This window comes from Punica granatum, chromosome 3 (assembly GCF_007655135.1).
Source record: "Punica granatum isolate Tunisia-2019 chromosome 3, ASM765513v2, whole genome shotgun sequence".
NCBI lineage: Eukaryota > Viridiplantae > Streptophyta > Magnoliopsida > Myrtales > Lythraceae > Punica > Punica granatum.
In genome coordinates this window covers 22241614-22256714 of record NC_045129.1, presented here as the reverse complement: position 1 = coordinate 22256714, position 15101 = coordinate 22241614, and the positions used below count along the sequence as shown (strand labels likewise).

At 53.1% G+C, this 15101-nt stretch overlaps 1 protein-coding gene across 1 annotated transcript; it reads left to right on the top strand.

Annotated features, from left to right (window-relative positions):
• The first annotated feature begins 5407 nt into the window (after window positions 1–5407).
• On the top strand, window positions 5408–14871 carry LOC116200461. The gene is made up of 2 exons (XM_031531309.1): window positions 5408–6625; window positions 14821–14871. The coding sequence occupies exons 1-2, from the start codon at window positions 5408–5410 to the stop codon at window positions 14869–14871; spliced, it is 1269 nt and encodes a 422-aa protein (XP_031387169.1).
• The last annotated feature ends 230 nt before the right edge of the window (window positions 14872–15101 follow it).

The following is a 15101-nucleotide window of genomic DNA, read 5'->3' as shown; positions in this document are numbered from 1 at the left end:
CCCGCTTGGACGCGAAGTTGGATCGAGTGCACAAGAGGGCGCGCAACCTCGCCCATCCTTAGGATTAGCAGACGCACTCATTTTTGCCCTCACTCGGACCCGCGCCACTTTCGAGCGGCCACCGAGCGCAAAGGGATGTCGACTTTACGTTTATGTTCCTTTCTTTTCTTCCGAATGTTCTATTTTGTAAAACCATGGAACTTGGAGCTAATCAATGTAATGACATTAGTATTTTGAAAATTCATGCATCTCATACATCTTGTCATTTTACTTATTCCGCTTTTATCGTTTGAAATATCGGTGTTTGTCTTTACACATTCTTGAGATCTAGGTGATCACAACTGGCGTCACACCGATACCCAACTCGTCAGCGTCTCAGGATGGCGGAAGGAGATCACCTCGATGTTTCCGAAGAAGTCAACCCTTCGGTCCCGACTCTCTCTCAGCCACCGCAAACACACGCTCCGCCACCTCTCACTCCTGCAGGCGTACTCCCGACGTATTCAGGCGCCCTTCCAACGCATCTCCCGCCCCCGACGTCTTCAGGGGCGCTTCTACCACCGTCTCATTAACTTCCGCCGCTACTGACGACCGAGCCCGCATTACGGCGCTCGAGGGCACAGTCAATCAGATGGCCGCCAACATGGCAGAACTGCTTGCCCTACTCAGAGGGCCGAATCGTGCCTCCTCAAGCTCCACGCCTCCACCGGGGCAGGGACCGACAGCCGACCCAGCACCAGGGATTCCGCCGACCCAAGCCCCGAAAAATATGGATGTGCCGGCCCCGCCAACGCTGCATACGTCCGTGGCTCAACCTCTCACCAACCCATATCCACCACCGCCGGCCCCCACGGCCGTCCCTCTTCCACCGGCGGCATTCCTCACCTCAGATCAGGTCCTATCCGCGCCACCACTTGTTTCCATGCCGGCCCCGGCTGCAGCCTATACAGTCCCTCCGTCAACGGTCTTACCGACCTCAGGTGCACCCGCTCCGATTCATTTCCAAACCACGGAGCTCCCACCCTACTCATCGCTACACCCCCATGCCGGCCTCTCTTACCCGGCGCCGCCCCCGATAAACACCACCTTCCACGAATCGGGCATGCCGGCCCATGAGGCCTAGTTCGCTTCACCAACGCACTTCTTCCTCGAGGCGGACGCCGAACAAGAATGCAGACTGAAACGAATGGAAGAGGCAATACGAGCCCTGCAAGCAAATGATGCTCGACCCGATGCGCGCTATGGTGACTGCAGTTTATTCCCGGGCATGCGTTTACCCCCGAAGTTCAAAATCCCGGAGTTCAAGGCCTACGGGGGCACGACGGATCCCCGCCATCATCTCCGCCATTACCGGGGGAAGATGCTACAGTACTGGGAGTACGAGGAGTTCGTCATCCATTCCTTTCAAGACAGCCTATCGGGATCTGCTCTCGATTGGTTCATGTCACTAAAGGCCGAGGACATTCCGACGTGGGAGGACCTCTCTCGGAAGTTTATCGACCAATACCGATACTGCACGGAGACGCCTCCCACACTTCTAGAGCTGAGCACAAAAGAAATGGCGCGGGGCCAAAGGTTCGAGGAATACGCTGCCAAGTGGCGTGCCCAAGCAGCAAAGCACATCCCTCCGATCAGCGAGGCGCAACAGGTTCAACTGTTTCACTCCACGTTGAGAGGGATATATTATTCGCACTTATTGGCCCACACTTCCTCATTCTCCGACCTCATCGAGGCTGGGAAAAAGCTTGATTTGGGGATCAAGCTCGGAAGAATGGAAGGCCCCGCCGACCAAAGGGAGGAGCCATCGAAGAAGGCTCCCGCAATGTCCCCATCTTCCGGCGGGAGGAGAGGAAAGGAAGTCTCGGTTAACACCGTCAATACGGCACATCGAGCGTCTCAGCAGTATTCAGTAGATCTCACGGCCACACCGACTGCCGCTCCTACATACTTCCCTCCACCTCCACAGCACCAACCTCAACCGCTCTATTATTCGGCTCCGCCGGTCCCGCCAACAGCGACCTCGCAATCATACGACCCCTACGCGCCCGCGTCAGCTCAGTCCCCTCAACCTAGGCCGCCGGTGTCGAGAGCCCCTCCACCGGCACAACAGAACCCCACCTCACAGGGTCCACCGGTCGGCACCTCACAACACCGACCGCGCAGACAGTACACACCTCTACCCGCTCCTCTCTCTCACATATATCGGCAACTCTTGGCGGGGGATCAGATTCAGCCAATATCCCCGAGCCCGAACTTCGACCCCTCCATCCAGGATCAATCCAAGCGCTGCGAATATCATCAGGGTGCGCCGGGGCACACTCTCGACAATTGTTGGAGGCTGAGGGACGAAATTCAAACGAGGATCGATAGCAACCGACTCACTTTCAACGCTGTCAGACCTCCAAATGTGCAGGCCAACCCCCTACCGGACCATAGGCCGAGCTCGGGGCCATCCATCAACATGATCTCTATATGCGTCCCGGAGAAAGACGAAGAAGCGCAGGAGAATCCCCCTCCCTTCGTGATCAACTACACTCCCGAAGAATTCACGGTCGGGTTCACGGGGCACGAGGCCTCCCCGGCCCTGTTCGTCCTTGACGTCCCCGCTCAAGGGCTGTACTCAGATAGCAAGGTCCCCTGGACCTACGAAGGAAGCATTGGGAGCGTCGAACGGTAATTCGGTGTCATGGGGATAACATGCTTGGGACGGGTATATGAGAGCCCGACGGCCAAGGACAAAGGGAAAGCGCCCGCTGTTGAAGACGGGGCGACGCCCGAAAGCTCACCTTTCCCGTCCAAGAAGGTGTCCGAGGAGGAAGCCGAAGCTTTCATGAAGATCGTGAAGGCAAGCGAATACAAGGTGGTCGAACAAATGGCCAAATCCCCGGCCCACATCTCATTGCTTGCCCTCCACCTCGGCTCGGAACCTCACCGAGAGGCCCTCCTCCGGGTACTGACCGCGGCACAAGTGTCGAAGGAAACGCCCCCAGACAGGATAGAGGAGACGATCGGGTCCATCTTTTCCAACACTATCTCGTTCTCGGACGACGAGCTCCCGTCCGAGGGTTGGTCACATTCACGGGCATTGCACATTGTCTGCAAGTGCAACAATTACATCATCGGCCGGGTCATGATTGACAACGGGTCCGCCCTCAACGTTTGCCCGGTGACCACCCTCAAACAGATGAATGTGGATCTTAACCGAGTCCGCCCAAGCAAAACAGCGGTCCGAGCTTTCGATGGCTCTCGCAGGGAGGTGAACGGAGAGATCGACCTCCTCATAGACGTTGGCCCGTGCTCGTTTAGCATCACATTCCAGGTGCTCGACATCCCGAACGCGTTCAGCCTGCTGCTCGGGAGGCCTTGGATCCACTCGGCCGGCGCCGTCCCCTCTTCCCTGCACCAACGGCTAAAGTTCATCGTCGAAGAGAAGCTCATCACCGTGAAAGGAGAGGAGGATTACGCCATCTACAAGGAGACGGCGGTGCCCTACATCAGCATTGGGGACGATGAAAACCTCCCGTTCCACTCATTCGAAACCATCTCCGTCATCCGAGACTACAGAGAGAGTGGACCATCCCGTGCCGACCGCATGATAGGGAAGGTTCTCCTGCGCAACAATTATATTCCCGGCACCGGCATTGGGGCACGCGGACAAGGGATCAACCGCCCCATTGAGATCGAGGAGTACAAACACAGGAGGGGACTCGGCTTTCGCCCCTCCTGTCATGAGATCATCGAGGCCCGCAAGGGCAACCATCTTCATCGCCTCGCTGCATACTACGGGAGACTCAACAGGGGCACTCCAGTCCCCCCACTATCTCATTTCTTCCCCGGGCCTTCACGCATCATAGGAGGCACCCTTGACGGCCCTTCCTCGGACTCCGATGACACTCCTGCTGCTTCGTCAGCCGTGTACACCGTCACCGAGGACATTCCTTCAGGGGTTCACATCCGCTTGGCGCAGGAAAACGAGGAGCTGAACAACTGGACCTCAGTCTCGCGCTACTCGGCTGTGATTGCCGATGTGTAAGGCTTATCTATGTATAAGATGTTCCCCACGTGTCGGCATAGCCATGCGCCACACGACGGGAGAGGGGTTTCTATTATGGCTTCTTGTTCGCAACATCAATGAAATCTCTCACGCATTTTTTGAATTCTTTTGCATTCTTTCTCCCTCTCCTATTCTCTACTTCGCAGCATTATAAACTTTCTAAGACGATTCTCTCGAATTTCCAGGCTCCACTCGAATCCAAATCCTCGACGCTTCGATACGAACCTATCCCGAGAGCAACTCGGTGAGCCCCAACCCGTATACTTTGGGGAAGGGCTCCCCGAGGACGGTCAAGTGCCCGAGATAGAAGAGAGTTTGCGTCGCCTCGAAGACCATCAAATCACCTCGGTCGAGCCAACGGAGGAGATCAACGTGGGCACCGAAGAAGAGCCTCGCACCTTGAAGATTGGGACAGCTCTCGACCCCACACAGCGAACTCGGATGATCGACTTCCTGAAGGAATATCAGGAGGTCTTCGCCTGGTCTTACGCCGATATGCCAGGCTTAGACCCCTCGATAGTCGAACACTTTCTCCCGCTCGACACCGAGAAATTCCCACCCAAACGGCAACAGTTGCGACGACAACGGGCTAGCCTTCTCCTCCGCATCAAGGAGGAAGTCGTCAAGCAGATCAACGCGGGGTTCCTCGAGGTCTGCAATTATTCCGAATGGGTGGCGAACATTGTGCCAGTGGAAAAGAAGGACGGAAGGGTCCGAGTCTGCGTCGACTACCGAGATCTCAATAAGGCCAGCCCTAAAGACAATTTCCCCTTGCCGCACATCGACGTCCTAGTCGACAATACGGCGCGCCACGCCCAATTCTCTTTCATGGACGGCTTCTCCGGATACAATCAGATCCGGATGGCCGAGAAGGACAAACTCAAGACAACGTTCACTACGATGTGGGGAACCTTTTGCTACCGCGTTATGCCTTTCGGCCTCAAGAATGTGGGGGCAACTTATCAGAGGGCTATGGTCACACTATTCCACGACATGATGCACAAGGAAGTCGAGGTGTATGTCGACGACATGATCGCCAAATCCAAAGAAGGAGAAGATCACCTCGTCAACCTGAAGCGCCTTTTCGACCGCCTAAAAGAATACAAACTCCGGCTCAATCCGGCAAAGTGCACGTTCGACGCTCGGTCAGGAAAACTACTCGGATTCGTGGTCAGTGAGCGCGGTATCGAAGTGGACCCGGATAAAGTCAAGGCGATGAAAGCACTTCCCCCGCCGTTGACGGTCCGAGAGGTGCGCGGTTTCTTGGGGCAACTGAATTACATCGCACGCTTCATTGCGAACTTGACAGATAAGTGCCAACCTCTCTTACGCTTGCTCCGCAAAAATGCGGCAATGGAATGGGACCATGAGTGCCAAAAGGCTTTTGACACCATCAAGGCCTACATAATTCAGCCGCCGATATTGGTACCACCCGTGCCGAGCCAGCCCCTCATTTTGTACCTCACAGTGCGCCGACAGTCCTTAGGGTGCATGCTGGAGCAAGAAGACGAGTCAACGCGCACGGAAAGGGCGATATACTACTTGAGCAGGAAGTTCACCGAAGGGGAATCCAACTACCCGGAGATTGCAAAGATGTGTTGCGCGTTGGTGTGGGTCATGCAAAGACTCCGACAGTACACGCTCTACCTCACGATCCGCTTATTGTCAAAAGCGGACCCCTTGCGGTACTTGCTCGATAGCCCCTCCTCCATGAGGAACATCGCAAAATGGCGCTGTCAGTTAACGGAATACGACATAGAGTACGTGCCTCGCACGTTCGTCAAGGGGCAAGCGATTGCCGATCACCTAGTAGAATTCCCGGTCGATGACGACACGCCAATTAACACAGACTTTCCGGATGAAGGAATCCTCCAGGTGGATGAAGCGAAAGAGGAACCGACATGGAAAATGTATTTTGACGGGGCCGTCAATTCCGTGGGATCCGGAGTTGGGGCAGTTTTGATATCCCCGGATGGGCGCCATTACCCGGTCGCGGCGAAAGTGGATTTCTCCTGTACCAACAACGTAGCCGAGTACGAGGCGTGCATTCTCGGTTTGCAAGCGGCGATTGATTTCAAGGTGAAGGAGTTAGAGGTGTTCGGTGATTCCATACTCACAATCTTCCAAACGTTGGGGCAATGGAAGACGAAAGATGTAAAGTTAGTCCCGTATCACGAATACCTTGAGGAATTGGCGAAGAATTTCGAGAAAATCTCGTTCACCTACACTCCACGCACAAAGAATCAGTTCGCCGACACACTTGCGACACTTGCGTCCATGGCGAGTATTTCGGAGGGGAATGTCGTCGAACCGCTCGAAATCGAAGTGGCCAAACGCCCGGCCCACTGCAACGCGATCGAAGCGCCCGAAGCGAAGCTGTGGTATGAGGACATCAAGAATTTCTTGCAAACGGGCCATTATCCCCCATGTGCCGACCGCCGCGATCGAAAGACGCTCAGGGGCCTTGCGATGCACTACTTTCTGAGAGGCGAGATACTATATCGCCGTTCCTTTGATTCCACGCTAATCCGATGCATTGACGAGCACGAGTCACGGTGCCTCATGGAGGAGGTACATGGAGGAAACTGTGGGCCCCACATGAACGGCCTTATGCTCGCCAAGAAGATCATGCGCTTAGGCTATTATTGGTCCACCATGGAGACTGACTGCGTGAAGCACGTCAGGCACTGCCACCGATGTCAAGTCTACGCTGATCTGATCAAAGCGCCCCCCAACGAGCTACGCCCCATGACAGCACCATGGCTTTTTTCGATGTGGGGAATGGATGTGATTGGCCCGATCAACCCCAAAGCATCTAACGGGCATATGTTCATTTTGGTGGCGATCGATTACTTCACCAAATGGATCGAAGCCATCACCCTTGCGTCGGTCACTGCAAAAGCTGTAGCCCGTTTTCTCAAACGCGATGTCATCGCCCGGTACGGAGTCCCCGCCACGATCATTACGGACAATGCCAAGAACCTAAACAACAAGGTTATCAATGAGCTCTGTGCACAATTCAAAATCCGACACCGCAACTCCACCCCGTACCGTCCCCAAATGAACGGTGCGGTGGAAGCGGCAAATAAGAACATCAAAAAGATCATCGAGAAAATGACAGTGAACTATAAGGATTGGCACGAAATGCTCCCCTACGCGCTTTTGGCATACCGGACATCCATACGAACCTCAACTGGGGCAACCCCGTACTCCCTAGTCTATGGCATGGAGGCCGTCCTCCCAATCGAAGTGGAGATCCCTTCCATGAGGATTCTTGCCGAGGCCGAACTTGCAGAAGCGGAGTGGGCAAAACAGCGATACGAGCAACTGAACCTCATTGATGAAAGGAGGCTGAAGGCGCTATGCCACGGACAGTGTTACCAGCAAAGAATGGCTCGAGCCTTTAACGCAAGAGTCCGCCACCCCGACTTTAGCCCCGGCGACCTCGTTTTGAGGAAAGTCCTACACGTCACGCCGGACTCTCGAGGGAAGTTCTCGTACAAATACGACGGCCCCTTCGTCGTCAAAGAGGTTTTCTCCGGAGAAGCAATCATTCTAAGCGATATGGACGGCATCGAAAACGCCCTCCCCGTCAACGCTGACTCAAGAAGTACTATCCGTGAGCGCTTGTATATTTTTTATCCCCCGGGCTCCGTGCCCGTATCTATTGTAAGACATTTCTGTTTCTGTAAATGAGCACCAACTCTCACCATTTGTCCAATATTAAGCTTTCTTGAGAGAAAAAAACAAACTTTCCCGCTAGGTCGAAAACCTCTTCGAGGCGGCTTAGGCAAAAGCTAGGGAATGAGTGGCACGACTTAAAATCCCACAAAGGGGAGTCGCGGCAAAAGGAGAGCATAAATCATTTCCTCGCTAGGTCGAAAACCTCTTCGAGGCGGCCTAGGCAAAAGTTAGAGGACCCGAGGGGTGCGGTCTCACCCGAACACGGGGAACCGCCGCAAAAGGTGAGCATTTATGTGAGAAAAAATCAAATAAAACACCCCGCTAGGTCATCACGCATTTTGCGACCTAGGCAAAAGTTAGGGGCAATTTCGGCTCGACCACGAAAGAATGGCAACACTCCTCCGTGAAGCTGCACCGAGTAGTGGTTAGGCATTTTCCGACGCAAGCAAACTCTCTTCGACTCTCCAGGCTCGAGACTCGCCCTGGAATGGGGTCGAATCGATGTATCCTTGATTTGGAGGATCTCGCAAGATCCTTCCCATTACCTTTATGCACATAATTCCACGGATTATCCGTCTCAGAAAAGCTATTCTCCAATAGGGACACGGCCGCCTTCCAAATGGCCACCGATATCGTGTCCCCAACACATCTTGACATAGATTCCTTTACGCGTCGTAGTCTAAACGATTTCGCGCGGCTGACATCCTTTGCGGGCTTCTCTTTCCCCTGTGCAGGTAAGATCAGGAATCCCAAGGGACGCTCCCCGTTGACGGATTCGCATCTGCCTCATGCGGCAAACCATGCTCCTGGGACGCCGAAAATCGTCAGGGAATGCCCCACGCCACCTAGGTCAATAATGCTGAAAGAAGAACAAACGACGGGAGATCACTATCAGTCACCGCACATAAGGCAGTTCGAACCCAATCTCGATCGAGCCACGTCACATAGCGTCTTCCGGCCTAAATTCCGGTCATATTCGGGTCCATCCCCGTCATTCAGGTCCATCCCAGTCACATTCGGGTCCATCCCGATCATTCGGGTCCATCCCGGTCATTCGGGTCCATCCCGGTCATTCGGGTCCATCCTGGTCTGCATTCGGGTCCATCCCGGTCATTCAGGTCCATCCTGGTCCCATTTAGCTCCTTTCGGTCATTCAGGTCCACCCTGGTCTGCATTCGGGTCCATCCCGGTCATTCAGGTCCATCCTGGTCCCATTCAGCTCCTTTCGATCATTCAGGTCCTCCCAGTCTAAATTCCGGTCACTCAGGTCTTCTCGATCGTTCGGGCTCATTCGACCTAATTTCCACCCGTTCGGATTCTTCTGGTCTAAATCCCGGTCACTCAGGATCCCTTCGGTCAAAATTCCGGTCATTCAGGTCTATCCTGGTTCATGCATTCGGGTCTATCCCAGTCATTCAGGTCTATCCTAGCTCATGCATTCGGGTCTATCCCGGTCATTCAGGTCTATCCTGGTTCATGCATTCGGGTCTATCCCGGCCATTCGGATCTATCCTGGTTCATGCATTCGGGTCTATCCCGGTCATTCGGATCTATCCTGGTTCATGCATTCGGGTCTATCCCGGTCATTCCGGTCTATCCTGGTTCATGCATTCGGGTCTATCCCGGTCATTCAGGTCTATCCTGGTTCAAGCATTCGGGTCTATCCCGATCATTCAGGTCTATCTTGGCTCATCTGCATTCGGGTCCATCCCGGTATCCTTCGGGTCCATCCCGGTTCTAATTTCCAGCACAATATCCTAATGTATCCAAGCAAGGCGTGAGCAGCCATGGGGAAGCTGCAACAGAGTGGTCGCTGGGACCAAAAAGGGGTGCCTCTCATGGTCTTTGGCTACATCCTCTAACCGAGCATGCAACCAAAGAGGGGCAAGCTGTCAGCACCCCATTTTGGCCCACCGGCTTCCCACACGAGGATTCCCGACCGAAGCCCGGGACACTATTCATCACCCGGCGATCAGAGGCAAATAGGCGGACACGGGGTCATGAGCAACGGGAGAAGAGCACGATCCACTGAGAAAGGCGGAAGAGAGCAGTCGGAAGAACAAACGAACGAGAAATCCCGAAAACAACGGAGCTGGCACTGTGGCACTATTCATCACCGAGCCACCGAAGCACCGAAAGGTGCCCAATATGGGGTTTCAAAAATCCCCCTCAGTGCCAAAGTGACCAACGAAACGTTCGGGCGCATTTCCGGGGCATCCTGCTTAAGCCGGGACACCCCGATCCCCCACGGACGCCTTTTCTAACAGAGCTCCTGGGGCCCGCTCCACTGACAAGCAAACGGCCCCTCAAAGCGGGCCTACAGGCACCCAGGGACCATCAAAGTCGGGGAACAAGCGTCAGATGACCTTCCGGAACCCGACTCGGCTTCCCGAGGGACGTTTCAGTGGTCATGAATGTCTCCCGGCGAGCCTTCGGGGCACGTCCACGAAGAACAGAGATCACAACGGTCCCCGAGCACCTCACAACGAGCCCCGAACACCTCAAGACATTCAGGGAACATTGAGAAAATCCCGGTCACAAGTCCCTAGGCCTTCCCGGGCCAACGGTCCCCGACCGAGGGCGACGGGCCAACGATCCCTCGCGGGGCAAAAGGGTCGCCAAAACGAGTGCTAGGATGCACAAAGAGCAATCGGGGATCGGGGGATGCTAAACTCCGCTCCAAACGTCCAAACAGGGCAAAACCGACTCCCGAGGCGCCGAGTCGCCCGAACGTTCGTTCACACGACGCATGGCGATATTAGGCTCATTCAAACCCTCGTCATTCAAGCATTCTAAATCTTCAAATTAATCGGACATCAGAGATCGGACGCGCGTTCAATCAAGTTTTAAGCGTTTCCCGGCTTTTCTCTCAATCGAATGGGACCCACAGCCTAGCCAAGCCAAGCCATCAAGCCGCGGCTCAACCCCAAGCCACGGCTCAACCCTCGGCTCTGATTGGACGGCCCAAGCCGCGGCTCCCCCTCCCATGGCCGGCGGCTCCAAGGCTCCCCCTCCACACAATTTGAATTTTTGGCTGTTACACCCATCACTTCCTCTTACACACTTACATCCATCCATCACTTCCTATCACACCCATCACTCCCCTTTGCTTCCCCCACACTCTAAGTGACCATTTCCCCTCCCTAATCACTCTTCAAATTTCGGCAGCCCATTTCCCCTCCCTAAACCACACTTAACTTCACTTAAACAAGCCATTAAGCCTCCCTTTATAAACCCTAAGCCTCATCAACCTAATCACTTCTCCATTCTCCTTCTCTCTCAAGCCAATCTCTCTCCAAAAACCTCTCAAGCTTCAGCCCTCTCCCTCACTTTCGTTCAGCCCATGCCAAGGCCAAAACCGGCTAAAATCGCTGGAAAACCACCCGGTATTCCGATAACCACCCGACCCGACTTAAGCCAAAAATCATCAAACATCCTAGCCTACATATTTCCCATCCCCTAAGTCCATTTCCGGGCTTAGATTTTCGATTTGAGGCCTCCAACACCCCGTTCCAGCCGTGAGAACATTCGGGTCCCGAGATTTCCCTAGCCGCGCACACCGAGCAAGCCACGTGCCATTTCTTCCCACGACTTCGGCGAGTCGTGCCATCAAGTTCAAAGGGTTCCTCACAACCCTCACTCTCCCCCGTGAAGAGGTGGTCACGGTCACGGGCCGATCAACCGTGCACAACCATCGTTTCATCCGTTTCTCCTTTACCGGGTTCACTCAACTTTTACCGAACTTTATCTCACATTTTCGGGTTTGTTCAGGCCTTGGCACGTTCGGGTCTGCCCATGGTCGTGTAGATCCGTCTCTTAGGAGTCCAACGAGCCCGACCTTGCACCGTGCCGTGCCCGGAGTTCGCGTACCGACCCGTTCTTCCACAGACTGCTGCGGCTGCTTTCATTCGGGTCACTCACCCGTAACGTCCTATCTGAGTCTTGCGACTCCCACGGCCGCTTCCCCGACTCTTTTCCTCGTGCATTGAGGTTAGGTAACACACATCTTCAACTTAGATAAGCTAGGACCTCCGATCTTTGCTTGTATGAGGTGTCCGTGCGTTTCAAAGGGGCGAATGCGTGAAAGTCTTTTTTTTTTTTCTCTCGGATCCATATTGCCATGCAAATCCATGCATCGTCACATGTTTTTTTTCGTTTTGTTTCCTTTGTCACGTCCGAACGTCGTATGAGTATGCATGCTATGATGGGAGACGGTCTATTTCGAGGTTGGAGAGCCCCTCGTGGTCCATAAGGGTCACGGGAACTCACGGCCACCCCCCCCCCCCCCAAAGGGGTGGCCGAGAGTCCCCTTGCCCCTCACGGACGCACGGGAAGTTCTTCCGCCCCGAAATTCGTTGCTCCCTACACTTCTTTGTCTCTAACCGTGACCACAATATACGTGCATGACGGGAAGACTCGGCATCTAGGCGTGAGAGACCCAAAAGAGAGTCGGTTGTGTCAAGGGAAGCTCATGGCCGCCACCCTTGCAAGGGGGCCGAGAGGTCCCTTGACCCACCCGAAGCCTTGGGGCTCTTAGCTTCGTGATGCCGTGTGTCTCCCGTGCATTATTCCTAAGATTATCATGAAATGAGCCAATGTTGTTTGTTGATTTTGTGTATATGATGTTCTTTGAGTGTCTCACATGTTCATTTGTGCGGATCGGGATCGTGTCGACGTCGATTTAGTAAAATGTGTGTTATTATCACGTATGTGTTATTTGTTACATGCGAGGGACGATTAGGAACGGTGTGAAAGACCCACCGAAACTCGAATCGGGTCAAGGAGTATTCGGCCATTCCCCCTCGAAAGGTGGCCGAATCACCCGTGACCCTTTGGGAGTCTCGGTTGGCCTCTCCATCATTCCAAAGTCGATCCTTGGAATTGTTTGTGATTACGCTTCCCTTTAATTGTTGTCTATACGCTTATTACTTATTCCACATGTTAGACCCTGATATCACCCGCCAAAACCATAATCGAGACATGAAATAATAAATATCGAAGAATCTCACAAATGGGATAAACGAGACGTGTCATTCGGTTAATCAAATCATTTGGACTAAATAATTGGACAAATTGATTATTAAGTCGTAAACGCATCGATGGTTCATGGAACGGCGGGGATGCCCTTTTCCTTGAAAAGCCTACAATTTCAAAATACCGAGTCGTGTAACACGAATAGAATTGATGTCTAGGGAGTACTCACGTGCCATGACTCGAGTCCGGGCCCGAGTCGGGGCACGAGAGTTCTTCTTAGGCTCCTTCGTGTGACGCGGTCTCCAATTTATACATGAACATTGAAATTTCATTATCCAAGGGCATAATCGTCATTCCGTGATTCACCGATACCCTAGGGTTAGGGAGCCGGAAATGCCTCGATCTATGGACGAAAAAGGGCTACCCATCCGGGTACGAGTCTCATTCGCACGGCCCATTCCGTCCACTTTCGGCGTTTCTATCTTCCTATCGTAGATTTGGTGGGGAGCATGTTATTTCAATTACAAAACACAAGGAACCGGACTAATCATATACCCGACCTAATCAAACCCTAGATAATGGATAGGCGGAATGATAAATTCCAATCTAGAGTCAAAATACGAGTTTGGCTAATTCGGTGAAACCGCAGTGACACTTAACTGAATAAGAGTCTTAAAACAAACACACGTATGTAATTGGCTTAGAACCCCATTATAATCCACCATCTATGTTTGTCTAGGCTAGTTACATTGTTTGCTAATCAACCCCGATTAATAACTGATTAAATCACGTACAGTCGACTTAATACACCACTTGTCTGTATCCACCGACGGTTGTCAGTTATTGCCTGTATTGTGTCAGTTTTTTTATTAGTTTTTTTCTGTTTTGTCGTTGCATATGATAATTTATTGCGGTTCGGGCCCGAACCCATAGGTCACGTGTTGCACGGGGTCCAACGCCCCAAATCACCGAACACGAGGTCCAACGCCTCTTAACTCACCGAGAGCGTGCAACCCGAGTGCGGAATGGGATCTAGCCTCGATTCACCGTCACACTCCGAATGCGGCCTATGTGGAAGGCGGATTTGGCTTGAGTGCGTAAAACGGGTTTAGATATCACCCGGGAGCTCGATTGGTCCATCGGATACAGTGAGAACCGACCGGTTCTCCCAAAGACCGTTGGATCGATCGGACCCGACCCCCGGCTCTTCGAGCCCGCGTTGCCTTAATTTATTCATCGGTTATTCCAAAATACTCGGTAAGCTGGAGCGGAATATTGGCCCAATGCAAACCGATCGGGATCCATTTACTTATTCAGTTATACCTTATAATTAGTTGAGAGAACATTGCGAGAACTTTATTTGTGTATTCATTCATTCAATTGTAAGGATCCCCGATCGGCGAGCGAGAGGTCCGAGTGTCGAACCAGTCAAGTTGGTCTATCGCCACCTAAGGGTGAGTAAGCTTGGGTACTCGCAGTTTCGGTTCACGCAGGGAATCGACCATCACGGTTGGATGAACTGTAACTCTAAGATAGTGAACCGATTCCTCGACGCATAAGCCTACTCATCTTTCGGACTCTTGGCCCAACTTGATCAATTCATCGAATTTACGGTGTCAAAACGGGCGAGTCGAGCGCAACTCTAATTCACGCGGTAAATAAACAAAACGGCAAGCCTAGCAAGCTAGAGTACCAAAAGGGCGTGCGAGATATAGGCCCGCACTTAATAGAACCCCCGAATTCGGAATTTTCGGTTCCGTACGACCATTGCCTTAGCATTTAGGTGTACCCCGTACCCCTAGACCCGGGTAACTTGCCGGCCCTCGACCTTCGGGTCGTAAAGTGGCAAGTGGCGACTCCTTCTCACGTGCATCCGTCGCGCGTCCCCGGGAAGGCGGACACTCCCAAGCCGCGTTTGCTTAGGCGCGCGCATGCGTGCCCCGACGAGATTAAATTCGGGTGCGCACAAGCACAAATTTCATTAAAATCCCCCACAATCAGCCAAGGACTATTAATAGAATTGGCAATATCAGTTAATTCAGTCCAAAAAGCTAGTTTTGCGTGCATGTATGGAGGGCCATAAACTGCTGTGAGGATCCATGTGGTAGGTAGCACATGATGTTCAATTGAAGCATGGATATAATGAGGAGAAGACTTGAGAATTGTTACCTTGAGTTCAGTATTCCATAGCAAACAGAGGCCGCCCGTTGCGTTTGTGGAGTCAACTGTGAAGATGCCATCGAGGTTGCACCGTTGTGCTATCTTACTGCAGTGTCTGGAGCTAGACTTTGTTTCAGAAATAAAAATCATACTAGGCCGGTGCTTCCGAACGAGGAGACGTAGAGCACGAACTGTCGGTTCTCCCCTCATGCCCCGACAGTTCCAAGCC